The sequence below is a fragment of the Hippocampus zosterae genome, chromosome 21 (assembly GCF_025434085.1).
Source record: "Hippocampus zosterae strain Florida chromosome 21, ASM2543408v3, whole genome shotgun sequence".
In the NCBI taxonomy this organism is placed as follows: Eukaryota; Metazoa; Chordata; class Actinopteri; order Syngnathiformes; family Syngnathidae; genus Hippocampus; species Hippocampus zosterae.
Window position 1 is genome coordinate 9,881,739 of NC_067471.1, and position 15,958 is coordinate 9,897,696.

At 56.4% G+C, this 15,958-nt stretch overlaps 4 protein-coding genes across 7 annotated transcripts; all 4 read left to right on the forward strand.

Annotated features, from left to right (window-relative positions):
• The first annotated feature begins 113 nt into the window (after nucleotides 1-113).
• LOC127593583 (ras-related protein Rap-1b) lies at nucleotides 114-4,190 on the forward strand. The gene is made up of 8 exons (XM_052055134.1): nucleotides 114-436; nucleotides 1,451-1,520; nucleotides 1,658-1,726; nucleotides 2,157-2,213; nucleotides 2,311-2,451; nucleotides 2,594-2,737; nucleotides 2,818-2,918; nucleotides 2,995-4,190. Exons 2-7 carry the CDS (start codon nucleotides 1,464-1,466, stop codon nucleotides 2,902-2,904), a joined length of 555 nt encoding a protein of 184 aa, XP_051911094.1. The 5' UTR covers nucleotides 114-436; nucleotides 1,451-1,463; the 3' UTR covers nucleotides 2,905-2,918; nucleotides 2,995-4,190.
• A 159-nt stretch (nucleotides 4,191-4,349) lies between these two features.
• mdm1 (Mdm1 nuclear protein) lies at nucleotides 4,350-8,895 on the forward strand. Of its 2 annotated transcripts, XM_052055100.1 has the most exons (11): nucleotides 4,350-5,271; nucleotides 5,617-5,710; nucleotides 5,781-5,864; nucleotides 5,953-6,104; nucleotides 6,257-6,457; nucleotides 6,536-6,624; nucleotides 6,841-6,910; nucleotides 7,513-7,688; nucleotides 7,756-8,069; nucleotides 8,139-8,201; nucleotides 8,405-8,895. In XM_052055100.1, exons 1-11 carry the CDS (start codon nucleotides 5,263-5,265, stop codon nucleotides 8,512-8,514), a joined length of 1,362 nt encoding a protein of 453 aa, XP_051911060.1. In that variant the 5' UTR covers nucleotides 4,350-5,262; the 3' UTR covers nucleotides 8,515-8,895. The 2 variants fall into 2 exon arrangements, with proteins under 2 accessions (XP_051911060.1, XP_051911061.1); XM_052055101.1 differs by lacking the exon at nucleotides 6,257-6,457.
• A 1,905-nt stretch (nucleotides 8,896-10,800) lies between these two features.
• Nucleotides 10,801-13,272, forward strand: LOC127593578 (uncharacterized). 3 transcript variants are annotated; one of them, XM_052055127.1, is made up of 5 exons: nucleotides 10,801-11,555; nucleotides 11,816-11,982; nucleotides 12,203-12,274; nucleotides 12,351-12,584; nucleotides 12,946-13,272. In XM_052055127.1, the coding sequence occupies exons 2-5, from the start codon at nucleotides 11,860-11,862 to the stop codon at nucleotides 13,057-13,059; spliced, it is 543 nt and encodes a 180-aa protein (XP_051911087.1). In that variant the 5' UTR covers nucleotides 10,801-11,555; nucleotides 11,816-11,859; the 3' UTR covers nucleotides 13,060-13,272. The 3 variants fall into 3 exon arrangements, with proteins under 3 accessions (XP_051911087.1, XP_051911088.1, XP_051911086.1); XM_052055128.1 differs by lacking the exon at nucleotides 11,816-11,982; XM_052055126.1 differs by lacking the exon at nucleotides 10,801-11,555 and having other exon boundaries at nucleotides 11,610-11,982.
• A 743-nt stretch (nucleotides 13,273-14,015) lies between these two features.
• Nucleotides 14,016-15,280, forward strand: LOC127593581 (interferon gamma-like). The gene is made up of 4 exons (XM_052055130.1): nucleotides 14,016-14,194; nucleotides 14,300-14,371; nucleotides 14,517-14,756; nucleotides 15,000-15,280. The coding sequence occupies exons 1-4, from the start codon at nucleotides 14,045-14,047 to the stop codon at nucleotides 15,126-15,128; spliced, it is 591 nt and encodes a 196-aa protein (XP_051911090.1). The 5' UTR covers nucleotides 14,016-14,044; the 3' UTR covers nucleotides 15,129-15,280.
• The last annotated feature ends 678 nt before the right edge of the window (nucleotides 15,281-15,958 follow it).

The following is a 15,958-nucleotide window of genomic DNA, read 5'->3' on the forward strand; positions in this document are numbered from 1 at the left end:
GCGGCGATTCAAAAACAGGAAGCGTGCGTTTGTGTGCGTGTGTCAAAAGGAAGTCGCTATTCTTGGTGATTCCTTCCTGTTTGGGTGTGGCTTCGCATCCTTGCGTCTGTGTGAATGTCATTCCTTTGCTGTGTGGTGCAATGTTTGATGTGAATGTTTGGATGTACGGTGTAAGATTTTCCCGGAAGCAACCGTATGCCGACGTTTCATAGCTCACAAATATTCAGACGGTCTCGTAGACGAGTGAACCGTATTTAGTTGGCGACTACATTAACTTCCGGTACGCCACTTGTTTTGAAATGTGAAGCCGGACGTCCGCGTCTGCCTTCCTGTCGTTGACTTGATGTGGGCTGAAGAGGGAGCGGCTGGTGGTCGAGGAACGTTCGCGCGGAACCGGAGAGAAAGCGCGAGAAGAGCAGCCGACGGCTGGATGACGGTGAGGCTTGCTTTCACTCTTCCCCCCCCCTTGTTACTTGTTCCACTTTTTTTGTCGTCGGCGTGCGACTCGACGCCCCGCGAGCACTTTTGACAGGCGGCCGGGCTGGGCTGGGCTCGAGGATGGGGGGGGGGGGGGGGGGGGGCAGGCCGAAGCGCGTTGGGGCTGGTTTGCGGAAGCGAGTCGCTAAAGACGGACAGACAGTCAGGTTGTCGCGGTGCTTGTGCTTTTCTTGACGTTATGGCGGCCCGCCCGTCGGAGCCCCGCTCGGCTCCACACGCTCAGTGGGGCCTGGTGGACAGCTTGCCGGCCAGGGGAGCTCCTTGGGGCGGCCATGAAAAGACAGGAACTTCCGGCGTATTAACGACTACTTCTGTTTGTCCGTCTGTGCGCTAGCTTCCCCCATGCGTGTCTTTCCCTCTCTCTCGCGCACACACACGTTGCATTATTAGTGACAGACCCCACCTAGTTGAGTGTGTGTGTGGCGTGAGGCGTTCAGGGTCCGACAATTTTACTGCGTGCCAGAACATCCCGAGACATTCAGGGACTGTAGGACCAATCCCTTCAATATCTGATGACTCCCCGTACTTGTGGTATTTCTGAAATATACAAAATGGTGTCAGTACGTGGGTTTGTAGTTCAATAGAAGCAGCTAAAGTATGCGTCAGCCTTAGCAAACGTGTCGCAGCTTGTTGACTTTTGCAATTTTTGTCTTCCTCAACACAACATCTTCATCACCACCATCCACGAAAGCATTTGCTTACATGTGCACACACAAACACACACACGTCACCATGGCAACCCTCATTGATGCCGTGCGTGTGCTTGTGTGTGTTGGCATGTTGAATCTTGTTCCGGCAAACGCAACATTAGGCATGACTGCTATGCACATGCGCACATCAAATCAGACACACGCACAATCAGACATGATGCGATGGCCACACTTGTGACATCACCAGTTGTGTGACCATGTGACATGCTTATTCACACTTGTGTGTGTGTGTGTGTGCACAGATATTAGGTTAAGATGCGTGAATATAAGCTGGTGGTTTTAGGATCTGGCGGCGTTGGCAAGTCTGCTTTGGTAAGAAACCTTTTGTTGTTTCTTGCACGCACACACATCGAATACATCTCCCAGCACATTGTTTTCATTTGCACACCGTTGCCCTACGTCCTTGGATCTGATCTTGCATATGTGTGTGTGTGTGTGTGTGTGTATAGACAGTCCAGTTTGTTCAGGGAATCTTTGTCGAGAAGTACGACCCCACAATAGAAGATTCCTACCGCAAGGTAAGACCAGTAAATGCACCACCACAGCACTGGTACAACACACTTATTGTGTGCGTATCTCAATGTATTTTACATATTTGTGTGTGTGTGTATTTATATATATCTCCATCCATCCATCTTCCGATGGGCTTATCCTCAGAAGGGTCGCGGGGAGGGGGTGCTGCAGCAGCCTCTCCCAGCTCTCTTCGTGCAGTAGGCGGGGGACACACTAAAGCGGTTGCCAGCAAATCGCAGGGCACACGCAGACAAACGACTATCCGTGCGCACTCGCACACAATCAGCCTGCCATGCATGTGTTTGGAATGTGGGAGGAAACCCGCGCACAACATGCAAACCCCACACAGGAATGCCGGAGCCCAGATCGAACCCGCCACCTCTGCACTGTGAGCTCTCTCTCTCTATATGTGGGTGTGTGTCTTTGTGTGCGCAGCAAGTGGAGGTGGATTGCCAGCAGTGCATGTTGGAGATCTTGGACACGGCAGGCACAGTAAGTTAGTTTTATGACATCACAAATGGTGTGTTGAACGGTTGCCATGGAAACGGAGGCTGATGCGCGTGTGCGTGCGTGCGCGGGTGTTTTTCAGGAGCAGTTCACAGCCATGCGCGACCTGTACATGAAGAACGGTCAAGGCTTCGCTTTGGTTTACTCCATCACGGCTCAGTCCACCTTCAATGACCTTCAGGACCTGCGAGAGCAAATCCTCCGTGTCAAGGACACAGATGATGTACGCGCCTGCACACATGCATAGGCTTTCTCAGCTGGAGCAAACCCTATTTTTGCCTGAAACTTGAAAACGGCACTTTGGCTGCACACGAACCCAACCTGACCTTGAAAACCAAAGCGCGCGTGCCCTCGTGTGTGTTCAGGTTCCGATGATCCTGGTGGGCAACAAGTGCGACCTGGAGGTGGAGCGTGTGGTGGCCAAAGAGTCGGGCGTGGGCCTCGCTCGCCAGTGGAACTCCTGCGCCTTTCTCGAGACCTCCGCCAAGAGCAAGATCAATGTCAATGAGGTACGTGCACACACACACACACTGCTTGATGTACATCCATCCCATAGCTGTGTCATTTTATCCTCGTTGTCGATATTCAGATTTTCTATGATCTAGTGAGACAAATCAACAGGAAGAGTCCAGTTCCTGGGAGAACTCGCAAAAAGTCCACTTGTCAACTCCTCTAATGGTAGTGTCACAGGTACATGGTAGTGTCTCACACACACACACACACACACGCACACGCACACACTGACTTCCTGGATTATTGTTTGCAGCTGTGCTTACCTGTACGCCATCAACCAAGCAACCAATCAGAGGATTTCTTCCAACTTGCCCCGCCCCAGCTACATGATCATCATCAAGTCTGTCGCCAGGACAACCTCGTCTACCATGCTTCCCCGTCCTCTCCTCTGTTGCCTTGGAAACCAAACATCAAAAGACTGTCATGAGGATGAAGATGGGCTGCCCAGATGTTTCAGCTTCTTGCTCTTTTTTCTTTTTCCTTTTTTTTTTAAGTCTTTCAGACTCGATGTGCAAAGTTTTGATGTCATGACCAACATGGCTGACTTTAAGTGCGCGTGTGTGAGTGTGTGGCTCTAGTCGTACAGCATTTGTCAAATGTTGCTTATTTTGCTCATGTGATTTTATTTGTTTTTTTTAGGGGGAGAGAGCGGCAATGCGGCAGCAATAGTTTTTGCCATGAGCTCACTGTGTTAGCACGCAGCTAACCTCAGCACCTCGGTTAGCCGTTAGCGGCATACTTTAACCTCCACTTTTTAATGACAACAGTGGCAACCTTGACGATATTAGCATCTAACGGGTTAGCTCACGCTTTAACATTGACGCATGTGGCCGTGAGTGCCGCGCCGTTCTGTCTTTAGCGCTCGGCATTGCTACATGGGTGGCTGTTAGTGACGTGTTTTTGGCTTACTGTTTTGAAAAACTGCCAACAGCGGGCACGTTACGAAAAATGTCTTTCGCCACATGGAATATTACTTATGATGTTAGCTCGTGTGTGGCATTGCTCCTGTTAGCGGTTAGCGGCTTGTTTGGTTTGTTTTTTTTTCCCCTCTGCCTTCTAACGACGACTCCCAGTACCGCCGTTGACAATGTTACAGAAACAGTTATTTTGGCCCCACCCTCATTATTTTGCTTGATGGTAGGTTAGCTTGTGTGTGACCGCTAGCTGTTAGCGATGACTTTGAGCCCAGATGGACTGCCGTCGCTTCCTGCGGCGAACATGTTGCCTTTCATGACGTATTTACGGACATTAAGTATACACAAGACACGCACGTGAGACAGGAAGAGTTTGTGTTGCTATTTTGTTGTTCATGATGATGATTGTGTAGTGGGATCGTTGCGCCGCTTTTTACTCCTTGGCCTTTTGTGTCATTTTGTGCTCGACGCATCACCTCGGTGTTGATGCAAGAGGAGATTGTTGAAGCCACTAAAAGCCTTTTAAGTCTTCAAATGTGTGTGATTGTGCGCATTTGTGCATGGGAGGGTGAGTGGCCCGTCTGACTATTGTGTGTGTGTGTGTGTGTGTGTATGCGTGGGATTTAGATGTGGATGTTGTGCCGGTGTGAAAGTCTGTCTGGAGGTCTTCGTGTGCGTTTGCTGGGAATGGAGGTTGTGTGGCGATGGTGCGAATGCGTGCGGTGGGGCGGCCTCGCGTTTGTGTTGGTCACGTGGCATGCGAGCATTTGTCCGTTTGGCCTCCAGGTGACGCCGTGTCAGCATGCTCGCCACTGCGGTCGCGCGGCCACAAGGCGGCGCCACCCGTCACTGAGGCTGGTCAAGTAGACGACGCGTGACTTGAGGGCCCGAGTAGCGCCGCCCACTCGCGCCAGGATGACGCACTTGACTCGGCGTACGGCGAAACTCAACTAAGCGTAAGAAAAGTTTGTTTCCCGCATGCACGTTGACGACGTTGACCTACGGAGCTCTCGAAAGTGTCCTTTTGGTTCCGTTCTGCTCCCCCCCCTCCCGTGTCGCTTTCGCGTCGGTTTGTTGGCGCGTGTGTGTTGCAGGGGTCGGGGCGGGGACCATGTGGGTGAAGCCAAATGTAAAGTCGAAAGTTGAAAAGCCTTAAATAAAAGTGGTGCCATTTTCTAAGAGCGAGCTGACATCGTGACTCTCTCGCGTCCGCGCCGTCCTCAAATGCAGCACTTGGACAGGAGATCCGCGTAGATTTGGTCCCCACGACGTCGTACACGACTCGACGACGCAAATGTAGTGCGGAGAGGAACAACGCGATGGCGTTGGTCGCCTTTCTTCGACGCGGATGAAAGCGCGTCTCTTCCTGCTTCCTGGAGTGTTGGCGCATGCGCGCGTCTCGCTCTCGCTCCCTCCGCTGCCCTGGCAACGGCGGCGGCGTCCTATTGTCGCGCCGGTTCGCCCTCTCACAACTCGAGGTCGCCGCGACCTTCTCGTCCGTTTCACTCCCGTTGCTTCTTCTCGTTTCAAAGCGACACCCTGTGGTTGCTAAAGTGACGGGCGAGGCCGCCCGCTGACGCGTTCACCTGTCGCCCGGAAACGTCACGATGGTCACGGTAAGATTAGCGCGAGCTCGTTAGCGCGGTAGCCAGCTCAGTAAAGAACAATTAAGACGATCAAAGTGCAAGCTGCTATTTTTAAAAAAATGATTTATGATGCAATAACTATTGTTCGGTGTCTTGAACTCGCGTTAAGAAGCGCGTCGGTGCGCTCTCGCGTGGAAAGGTGAGCAGCAAGTTTGCGCATGCGCGCCGGGTCAGAGGTCCGCGAATCAGCGCGCGCCAAGTGCGGCGGGGTGTCAAGGGCTCCCGCCCCCAGGCCCCTCCTGGCTGCGAATGAGCGGCGGCCGGTTCTTTTGCGGAGATGTGCCCCGACCGCACCGCAATTTGCGTGTTTGTCAGAGTGAACGCCAGAGGAGCTTCCGACGTTCTCGGAGCCTTTCTCATTCTCCTCGGCGAAGCATCTCATCGGTCGGACGGCGCCGGCCCCACCGAGGTCAGTGTGTGATTGCGGCCCGCCGCGGGTGGATGCGTCTGCTCTTATCTTTGGATTTTTGTCCAATCAGCCGGGAGCAGAGAAGACCACCCCGCTGACGAGAGGAGATCGGGTCCCGCTGGTCCACGGGCCCGCAGTGCGGCGCTCCCCGCAGGTCCGAACCCCTGACGCGCGTTGACGCCGACCAGCTGAGGCTCATGGCGCTAACGACGCCCGCCCCTGATGCTAACGTTTGCCCGCAGCTCGCAACGAGGACAAGGACCGCAAACGCGCCGCGACTCCGGCCGGGTCGGACCGGGTTGCGGAAATTCACCCGTCGAGAAAAGCCGAGGACCACCGAGCGTCGGCGAGGAACGCGACGGACGCCGGCTCTCCTCTGCTGGCGGCGCAACAGGTGAGCCGCACGCAACTTTGTGGCCTCGGCCGAGCCCTTTCCCGCTTCGGAGCCTCTGTGGGTCCAGAGTGGCTTGGAGGTGGCCATCCAAAAATTGGCAAATGATCATGTGGCTTGCTTTGAGAGTGTAAAGGAAGCCATTTGTGCGCTAGGTGCTGCGCCGCCGCCGCCCCGCCTTTCAAACGCAGCCCGTCGCCACGGAAGCAAAATGGCAGCCTGCCGCGCGGAGCTCCTCCGTTCCCCTGGAAACGGAGTACCGCCGCAGCTTCCAGGGGAGGTCGCCGTCTCGCGGCCCCCGCCTGCGGAAACATCTGGATCGCCGCCAGAGGCATCCCGCCTTCCACACGCGCAGCGTACGCTCGCGCCCGCGCCAGTTGCCGGTCTCGTTGTCGGCGACGACGATGATGACGACGTCACTTTGCTTTGAGCAGAAAAGTCAGAAGATGAGGGAGGAGTCCGAGAAGATGGCCGCCCACCCGAGGGAAGACGCGCCCCCTGCGCAGGTGCCGCGACGACACAGGTGCGTACCTCCGCCGCCTTTAAATCCAGCCGGCGTGCGTTTGTGGTCCTTTGGCCGCCCGCGTGTGCGAACGCCAAGCCGAGTTGAGCGGCCGACTTTGGAACGCAAAGGCCAGTCGCTCACGGCTTTGTCGGAAGCTTTCCCTTGATGGCTTTCCTCGCGTTGGAGTCCGCCGCGTTGCTAATGTCAACTCTTGCCTGTGCCGCCTTCTGACAGGAAGCCGGTGACGGAATATCAGGCCAGCTTTCCCGGTCCGCTACGAGAAGCGGCGGGCGCACCCTCTCAGGTGAGTGGGGGCCATGGCGTGACTCCAAAGCCAACCGGGGTGCGCCTTATTTGCCGCCAGATCGGGAGAAGTAGCGCGCAGGGGGGAAACCGGCAAACCGCAGCGCTTCATTTCGGGGAAACGCCGCACACACACACACGCGTAGGCGCACAAACGAAATGCACAACGCGCTCAGCCCACACACACGATTGTGTGCAAGACACGCACGCACGCGTGTTTGCGCGCTGGAGCAAACCCCGGCGCGGCATACAAGAAGCGTGCGCGTGCTAACGAGCAGTTTGCTCTGCCTGCATGTTCCGTTCAGTGAAACAAAAAAAAAACTGAGTCAGTGATGTGTGTTGACTTCCTGTTGCTGTGCAGCTTGGAGGTCACCGAGGTCACACCGGCTCTTTACCAGAACTCCTGGGGGGGGGGCATTCAAAAAGCTGACTCACTTCTTCTTCTTAGAAGCGCTTCTTCTTCATTGGGGTCACATCCGCCGCACGCTCGCAGCGACGGCGGTGCGCGGGTTTACCTGTGACAGGTGTTAGCGGGCGTGAAAGGTTTCGCTGTGCGCCGCCGACGAGCCCCGCCCTCTTCTGAAGGAGCGTTGCCGCACATAGGTGGCGCTGTTGCGGCAGAAGGCCTCGTGGTACCGGCGGCGGGCGTGGGGGACCAACTTCTCCAGGCGCCACCTGAGCCAGCTCAAGTCCCGGTACAACGTCCTGTGGGAGCCCGACGGCGGCGCCGACACGGACGCCGGATCGACGCCCTCCGTGGAGGCTCTGGACCTGACCAGGTGAGCCGCGCGCGACCTCGGGCGACCCCGGCCGCTCACCCGCACTCGTGCGGCTTCCTCTCCGCAGCTGCTCCGCTTCCTCCTGCGGGCCGGCGAGCCCCGCCCGCGGCGGGCCGGCGAAAGACCACGCGGGCGGCCCGCGCGAGGGACGCTCCCCCACCTTGGAGACGGACGGCGGACCGCTTCGCAGAACGCACCTTGACGTCATCGCGCCTGCGGGGCGCGACTTGCGCGTTTACGCGGCGGACGGCGCGTTCGCTTCCGAAGGGCCGGAACTTCGTAGCCCCGACCCCCGCCGCCGGCCCGCTGATCGGGGATCGGCCCCGCCCTCCACGCATGTCATCAGAGGCTGGCTGAGACACGCCGAATTCCAACACAACGGTGAGTGGCGTCGGTCAGGCCGGCGATCGGTCGGTCGTGTTGACGGTTGCTCTGCGTGTGTGTGGTCAGGCGAGCTCGGTCTGAGGTTCCGATCGCATGCGGCTTCCTGGAGCGACCTGTCTCCTGATGAAAGTGAGTCCTTCTTGCTGAGCAATATTGCCACGCCATCCCTCTCGGCTCTTTCCCACGTGACGCCCATTTGAAGGCAAATCGTGTCGCGGCGCGTGTCGATTGTTTATCCTCTGCGTAGAAATGTACGGCGCAGTCTGTTGCATGGCTATGGAGGTGATGCTGATTGTGTTTTTTTGTTTGTTTGTTTGTTTTTTTGGGCCCAGGCGAGCGTCTGTCGGTCATGTCGAGCCGCTCGCTGGCGTCGTGCTCGGCGGCGGCGGCCGTGCTGGAGCGAGCGCAGAGGAGGCCACGGCAGTTCTGGGAGACGTGTTGAGCCGGCGCCAACTTTTCACTCGGACTCGCTCAACTTTTTTTTTTTACCCTGTGACCTTTCCACTTGAATCACGAGCATTTCTTGCATTTGGAGAGTGCTTCTCGTTCCAATTTTGCCTTGGATTGGAACCCCCTTGATTCTCACGGACGCTCTTTCATGGCCTTTCGCTGGAATTCTTCACCCCGATGTTTTCTTTCTCCACGTCTTTGTTTCCCGGATTGCGATTATTTCCGCCTCGGTTTCTACTCATCACACTAAAGTCTTTCATCTCCAATTCATTCACGACTACAAAATTGGCACGTTTGCTCTCGGGTCGGTTTTGGGCCGACGCGAGCAGGAGAGCGGAAAGTCCATCTCCGTGGCCGTCCGCGGACCAAGATTACCTTCTCGCGGCCAGCCGGCGATGTCACTTCCTGTCACGTGACGCGATGAAAGGAAAGCCCCTTGCGGAAGGTTTTGTGTGTCATCCCGGTCGCCGCGTTGCATCGATGTCGACCTGCTCCGCAAACCTTATTAGTTTGAGTGTCCGCCACGCCGACGGACTCTTTCTCACGCGCTCGGGCCTTCGCTCGCTCTCACGCACTGGAAACGTAGTCGTGATGTCACTGTTCCAGATACATTTTTTTTGTTGTTCTTTTTTGCCTGACGCTTACTTTCCTCCAGGTGACGGTAACCTCCGTTGACCTCCGTGTGTGTGCTGGGGTTTTTTGCTTGTCCTATTTTCTGGTGGGGGGGCGGAGGCTTTGCGCGTATAAAATGCGGCGGGTGCGCACGGGTCGTATCATCAGCGCGTCTTGGCCTCACCTCGTCAACGCTTCCTTTTTATTTTCATCACCACCATCGGCATGAAAGTCATCGGCGCGCTGGCGCTGCTCCTGATCGTCTGCGTCCGGCGGGGCGCGGCGGGGCCCGCCTATCAGCCGCTCAGCCAGGTTTTGAGGAGCCCGAGCACGTACCGGGCCGCCGAGGAAGTCTCGCTCCACGTGAGTATGAGGGAGACGGCAAATGTGTTGAGATTGCGACTCGGCGCGTTCTATTCGCACATGACGAAGACGAAATGGCCAAATGTCGTCGTTGTTGTTCAGGCTCAGAGGTCCGAGACGGAGGAGGAATCCGACATCAGGCTCAACGTCGCCATCGACGAGGAGAAGGTAAGCGACGGGCGTGGCGTCGCGAGCGGGCCTGGCCCGGGCTGAGCCGCTGCGGCCTGCGCTTCCCTCCAGGACCACGTGAGCATCTGCTGCCTGCACGCCAACATCCTGGACTTCTACCTGAACAACATCTTCAACCACGTCGGCGACCTCCACCCCAGAATGCACCAGCTGCACTCGGACCTGGACAGGGCCAGCCAAGACCTCAAAGAGCGCGGCTGCGTGAGTGGCACCCGCCGGCGTCTTTTTGCCTCCCCGCCGGCTCGAACCGCGCCCTTGACCTTTTTGCACCCGCCGTCCCTCCAGAATGCCACGCGCTATCGAGACCACCGGCACGTGGCGCGGTTCCGCGACAAGCTGGCCAAGGTAAACGGCACGTCGGCGTTTGTCGAATCGGCCCTGTCTCGCCATGTCACGGTGGGGCTGCCCCCCCACCCCAGCCAATGACGTGGGAGCCGAGCCCAAACAGTTTTTGCAGCGCTTTTTGCCCATTGCGCTGTCGCGCCAAAGCGGAAGTGGAGAGCTCACAGTGGAGCATTTACCTCCTAAAACTGCCCCGCCAAGTTTTGAATTGAGTGCAGGCCACATGGGCACACACACACACACACACACGATGAGCACTTTGTTGGGTTGCGTCTTTTGCAGATGGACAACGGGCGTGGGCTGAACAAGGCACTGAGCGAGGTGAACATTCTCTTCACGTACCTGCACGACAGCTGCGTCGGCGACAGCCGCTGACGCGCACAAAGCACAACTACCTCGACTACAACTGCTTTATTTATTGTCTTATTTAATCGATGACTTGCTATTTATACACGGAGACGCGGCTGTTACAGTCTTGAGACGTCCAATAAACTTTTCTCCTTCCAACAACAATAAAAAAAGACCACTTGTCATTTGTCAGGTAAACCTGGGGGGGGCGTGGCGGCGTGTGGCAGTCGTGTGTTTGGTGCACCCGAGCCCCTCCCGCCGGGTGATTTCCTCCGGGAATTTGCCACGGCAGGAAGTGATGGCGAACCCGCCTTTGCGCACGTGCGTTGGTCGTCGTCGTCCAGGTGATCGCGGGTGGGCGGTGACGTCAAAGTGCCGTCACCCGCTCACCTGGCAGGCCTTCACCAACGCCCACCGCGCGATTGACGAGGAAGACGTCGACGCCGACGCCGAGGCTCGCCGCGTTCCGCGCGCGCGCGCGCTCTTCGTCCTCTTCCGCTTCCGCTTCCATTTCCGTTTCCTCTTCCTCCGGGCGTTTGGCCTCATTCCACGTGCAAGAAGACGATCGTCGTTCGGGGAGACGGCGGCGGCCACGCTCGCCCGGTAAGCGAATCATCCGGGTAGCCCTCGTCAAGCTTTCTTTGGCGAATGACGCCAATGACGCAACCCCGCCGCGGGTGTGCGTCATTCACCAAACGACAACGAGGTGACCCCGGTGGAAAGAAGAAGAAGAAGAGAAGACCCGCTCAAAGAATCCCGCGGACCCTCAGTGGAAACCAAGTTGGCGTTGCGGCCGCCGGAAGTGGCCTTGCGGCCTCTTTCGGCTTGAGCACCTGCGCGGGTGCGCGCTCACAACTCGCGGCCAATTAGCGATTTAGCACAACTTTGCTTCGATTTGGATCACATCCACGCGTCTAGACGCACGCAGAGAAACGCGGCCATGCAGCTACACACGCACACACACACTCATGTCAGTGGATCGTTACTGTCACAGAGTGTGTGCCCCCCACCCCCGTCCCCTGACGGGTCACGGGGGGGGCTCGAGCAAAGTTTTGGAAGCACGCGGACTCATCTAGGAACCGAGGCCGCAGACCTGCTTCCACGTCATCGTGGCCCTGAGGCTTCTGCGAAAACCGACGACAACCGCAGTGACCCTGGAGTGTCCGAGCCAAGATGGAGGTGAGTGGAAATGCCATCAGGGAAGGCCCTACTGTGTGTGTGTGTGTGTGTGTGTGTGTGCGCGTGTGTGTGTGTGTGCGCTCGGGCGTGCGCGTTTCTGAGCAGCAGCACGTTTCGGAGGAAGATTCTGGTGTTTGCCGTTGAGTAGCCACAGACCACAAGGAAGCAAAAGATGCGTATAAAAGATGCGAGCGGCGCTCAGCCAATTGACCTGAAAAAGCGTCGCCGTCTCTCAGCGCTCGTCATTTGGTTCTCGTCAGGCGCCAGCCGTCTCTCGTCTTTGGTCAGCGCCCGTCTCGCCGCCATGTCCCCGCCGATCCGCTGGTGTCTGCTGCCGCTGCTTCTGGGCGCTGTGGCGGCGCGGGCCGCTCGCATGGACCCGCATCCCGAACTCAGGAAAATCCTGGAGGACATCGCCAAAGATGTGGTGAGCCCACGGCGTCCCGCGGGGGGGCCGCTACCGGCCGCTGCGTCTTCACCTTCAACTTTTGGGGGATTTTTTGACTTCTGGTGTTTTTTGGCATATCAGCATTTTGGGCCGTCTGTTTCGGCCTGTTGTTGATGTGGCCCGTGCCCCCCTTTTTTTTGGGGGGGGGGTGTGTGCGCGTGTTTCAGTTTGTTCATGTTACGGTGTGTATGCGTTTCAGGATCTGAAGAGCATGAACATCAGCACTCACCCTCCCTTCATCGGCGTCATCAGGAGCATCAAAGCGTGTCAGGTAAGGAGGACGACGCGGCGAGCGCTTCCACCGGGCGGCGCCGACGCCTTCACGCCTTTGCTCCGCTCCCCCGCAGAACCGAGAGGAGGTCAGGCTGATGAAGGCCACGTTGCACGTCTACGTGGACATCTTGGAGAGCATCCTGCGCAACGCCACCCTGCTGAGGGCCGTGCCCGACCCGGCCAGGCGGGAGCAGCTCGGGCGCAACGTGGACCACCTGACCAAGAAGATGCGCCGCCTCAGCGCCGATCTGGCCCGCCCGCGTTGCCCCGACACCGGCGATGTCCTCCATCAGCTCGCGCAGCTCAAGGTGAGGAGAAAACACTCGCTTCCTTTAGCTCGTGAAAAATCGCAAAGCCACCGGACCGTCGTGTTGACAAATCCGAATCCGTGCCGAGTTTGCCTTTTCGCCCCCTCTGCCTGCGTGGCTTTTCTCCGGGTACGGCGGTTTCCCGTCGCGTTCCCAAAAGTTCACGCAACGCTCCAAATTGTCCCCGGCTGCGATTGTGATTGTGCGGTCGCTTGTTCAGCAACCCGCTTCGACGTGTGCCCCGCCTGCTGCCCGAAAACGGCCGAGTTAGGACACCCGCGTTGGAATCATATGACAAATAAATGATCCGGAAAGCTCAATTGCAGCTCCAAAAATAAGATGAATGTGTGTGCGCCTGCAGGTGGACGACATGACGTTCCAAAAGAGGGCGCTCTCTCAGTTCCTGGAGGTGTACAACATGGCAACCGTGATTGGCTCTCGTGCTTTGGCCCCGCCCGCCGAGGCCTCGCCATGAATCTTTTTCAGCTTTTTGATTTTTTTTTTTTTTTTCCCGATCCTCCTAATTTATTGCTTTATTTAATTCCCTCCTGCACTTTAATTTATTCTCGCTAGTGGAAGGCGCAGGAACATGTTGGGTGTTGATGTTGAACATCCTCTTTTTATTGTGTGTGTGTGTGTGTGTGTATTCATCGAAATGCTGGTAATAAAAGCCCACGTCCAAAGCTCACGTTTGGTCCCTCGAAAGCGACGACTTGACTCCATCGCGGAGGGCAGCTTTTCTGCCGCTTTCTCTTTGACTCGGGGATGATGTCACGTGCCCTTTAACCTTTGAGGAGTTTCCCCCGTGCCCGCCGCCAGGGACTTTTTGCCGTCTTCCTGCTGTTGCATGATGCATATTCTTCCTGATGCTTGATCTGAAATGATGCCGAAGGTCATATCGGCTTAGGGGGGGGGGGCACAAAACCAAAACGATGTTGCGATGCATACGTCAAACAAACTCAGATCTTCGTGACCGTTAATCGTAATGCATCCGATTCAGTGGACGGCGCTCTCACTTGATGCGTTATTGGGGATTTTTTTGTAAAGAAACCGCCGGGGGGGGGGGTTAGCCGAACGCTCACCTGACCGGCGGAGAAGCCGCGTTGCGCGTCGTCAGACTGGATCCCAGCGGGGCAGGAAATTCAAGAGCGGTTCCACTAAAGCTGACGGCTTCCTTTTGGTTTCGAGAGCGCGCGCACCCGCGCCGGCGCGCCTCGGGCCTCTTCTTGTGCGGTTGTTGGCGTGCGCGTGTGTGGGAGACCCCTTCACCTTGTCCTTCTGTGAACATTGGTGATTTAAAGGAAATTGTCAACCACATTTTCACACTGAAATCATCACCTTGCGTGTGTGTGCGCGCCAGCGAGCGCATCTCCTCTTTTAAATGCGAGACCTCGCCGACAAGTCGACACTTTGTCACGTCGACATCCAAGTGGAGGCCCGGCTCGGGAATCGGACCCGCCATGCGCACAAACGCCAGAGCCCGCTTGAGAATGTTTGCCGTGGCGAGGGCCGTGCTTGGAGTCTGCGCCTACTTGTGTCTCTGTCCGGTCGGGACCTCTCATGTGCCCCTGAGGATGAACAGAACCATTCAGAACCTACTGCAGCTATATGTGAGTACTGTACTGGTGCCGGCACATGTTGGACTTGTTATATTCACCTCCTGGCTTTTCCACCACGGACAATTTTGCATTTCATTTTATTGTGTGTGTGTGCAGAAAATCCCACCCAAAGAACGTTTTAACGGCCATCCCATCTTCTCCAGAGAACTCCTGAGCACCAAGATGGAGGTCAGAGCATGTCGCTAGCCTAGCCTAGCCTATCTTCGCTTAGCTTGCACGTCCGTTCGTGGGTCTTCGATGTCATGTTTGCCTTTTGCCGCACGACACCGCATCCACTATGTGCTGCCTAGCCGTGACGGTTGCGTGTTTTCAGGCCAAGGGCGTGCTGATGTCGGCGGTGCTGCAGACGTACGAGGAGCTGCTGGAGCGCATGCTGAAGCGGCCGCCCAGCCCCGCGCCGCACCCGCCCGCCGCCACCTCCGCGCCCGAAAGCGGCGACGACGCCCGAGTTGGACTCGACTACCTGCTGAAGCGCGTGCGGGATCTGAGGAAGTACCGATATCGGGAGCAAGACAAACTTCTCGATGGCCTACACAAGCTCCAAGGCGTTCAGGTACGACGCCGCCCCTTCTTTGAAATATTTCCGTCTTCAAATTTGACACGCGTCGCAACGTACGCTTTACTTCATGTCCTCGCGACGACGTGTGTCGAGAGACAACTATCAAGCGTCCGCTTTTCAACTGCAATCTTTCTCCGGACGAGCCCAAAGAAAAGCGCGTGCGACGTGACCTAACGTGACCTAATGTGACCTAACGTGACCTTTGACCTTGTTCTCCTCTGCCGTCCGTCCCCAAAGATGGACGACCTGGTGGTCCAGAGCAAAGCATTGTGGGAGCTGCCCTGGCTGTACGAGGAGGCCAGCTCGTTGTCCGAGAGGCTCCGGGTGAGAACGTCGCGGCGCCGGCGCCACGCGCGGCGACCGTAAGCTGAAGGGATTCCTTTTCATCCGCTCACATTTGACTTGTATTTATGACCACGCTCTCCACAAACGCATTTAGGGCTCCTGGATATTTATGATGCTATTTAAGATATATTTGTGATTATTTATCAGCTATTTATTGATTGGCATGGAATAAAGACGCTACGATTCGATGGCTGTCCCTCTGTTTTCATTGACGCCCGGCCCGCCCCGCCCCGCCCCGCCCCAAAAAATAATAAAGAAAAGAAAAGCTGGCACTTCTCAGAAGAGCACTGACAAAGCCTCTACGGGCTTGGAAGGAATCTTTTTGCGATAGGAGTCGGATTGAGAGGAGAAGCCTCGCAGGAAGTGACATGGCAGCCGGTCCTCCAAAGATTTTAATTGGCCTCACAAATACAGTCCGAGAGAAAAAGTCATCAAATCGGCAGTGCGCGCGCCCGGCGTCTTGTGTGCGCGTCTGTGTGGCTGTGAGTTTCTGTGCGAGCTGCATGGCGGTGGGGGCGGCTGCGACCGCGAAAAAGAAACCCATGACAACATTGAGAGAGAAACTGAGAGTTGATGTTCACCCTCCTCCACCTTTGTCTTTGCGCGCATGTTTCGCTGTGAGTCAGCAGCGGGCACAGGAAAAGGAAACAACTTGTTGCCTTTCTAAAATGTGTCAGACATTGAGACCGGGGTGGAAGATTTCTTTTAATTGTATTCGGATTTGACAGCAAATGGAAATGTTCTCGCCCACTTTTTTTTGGAGTGCCCTCTCAATCTAAAAAAAACAAGTCAGTGGCATTCACAGGTGGAAATTGGAGCGTCACTGTTTCCGTGACAAGACGGCGGCCTTT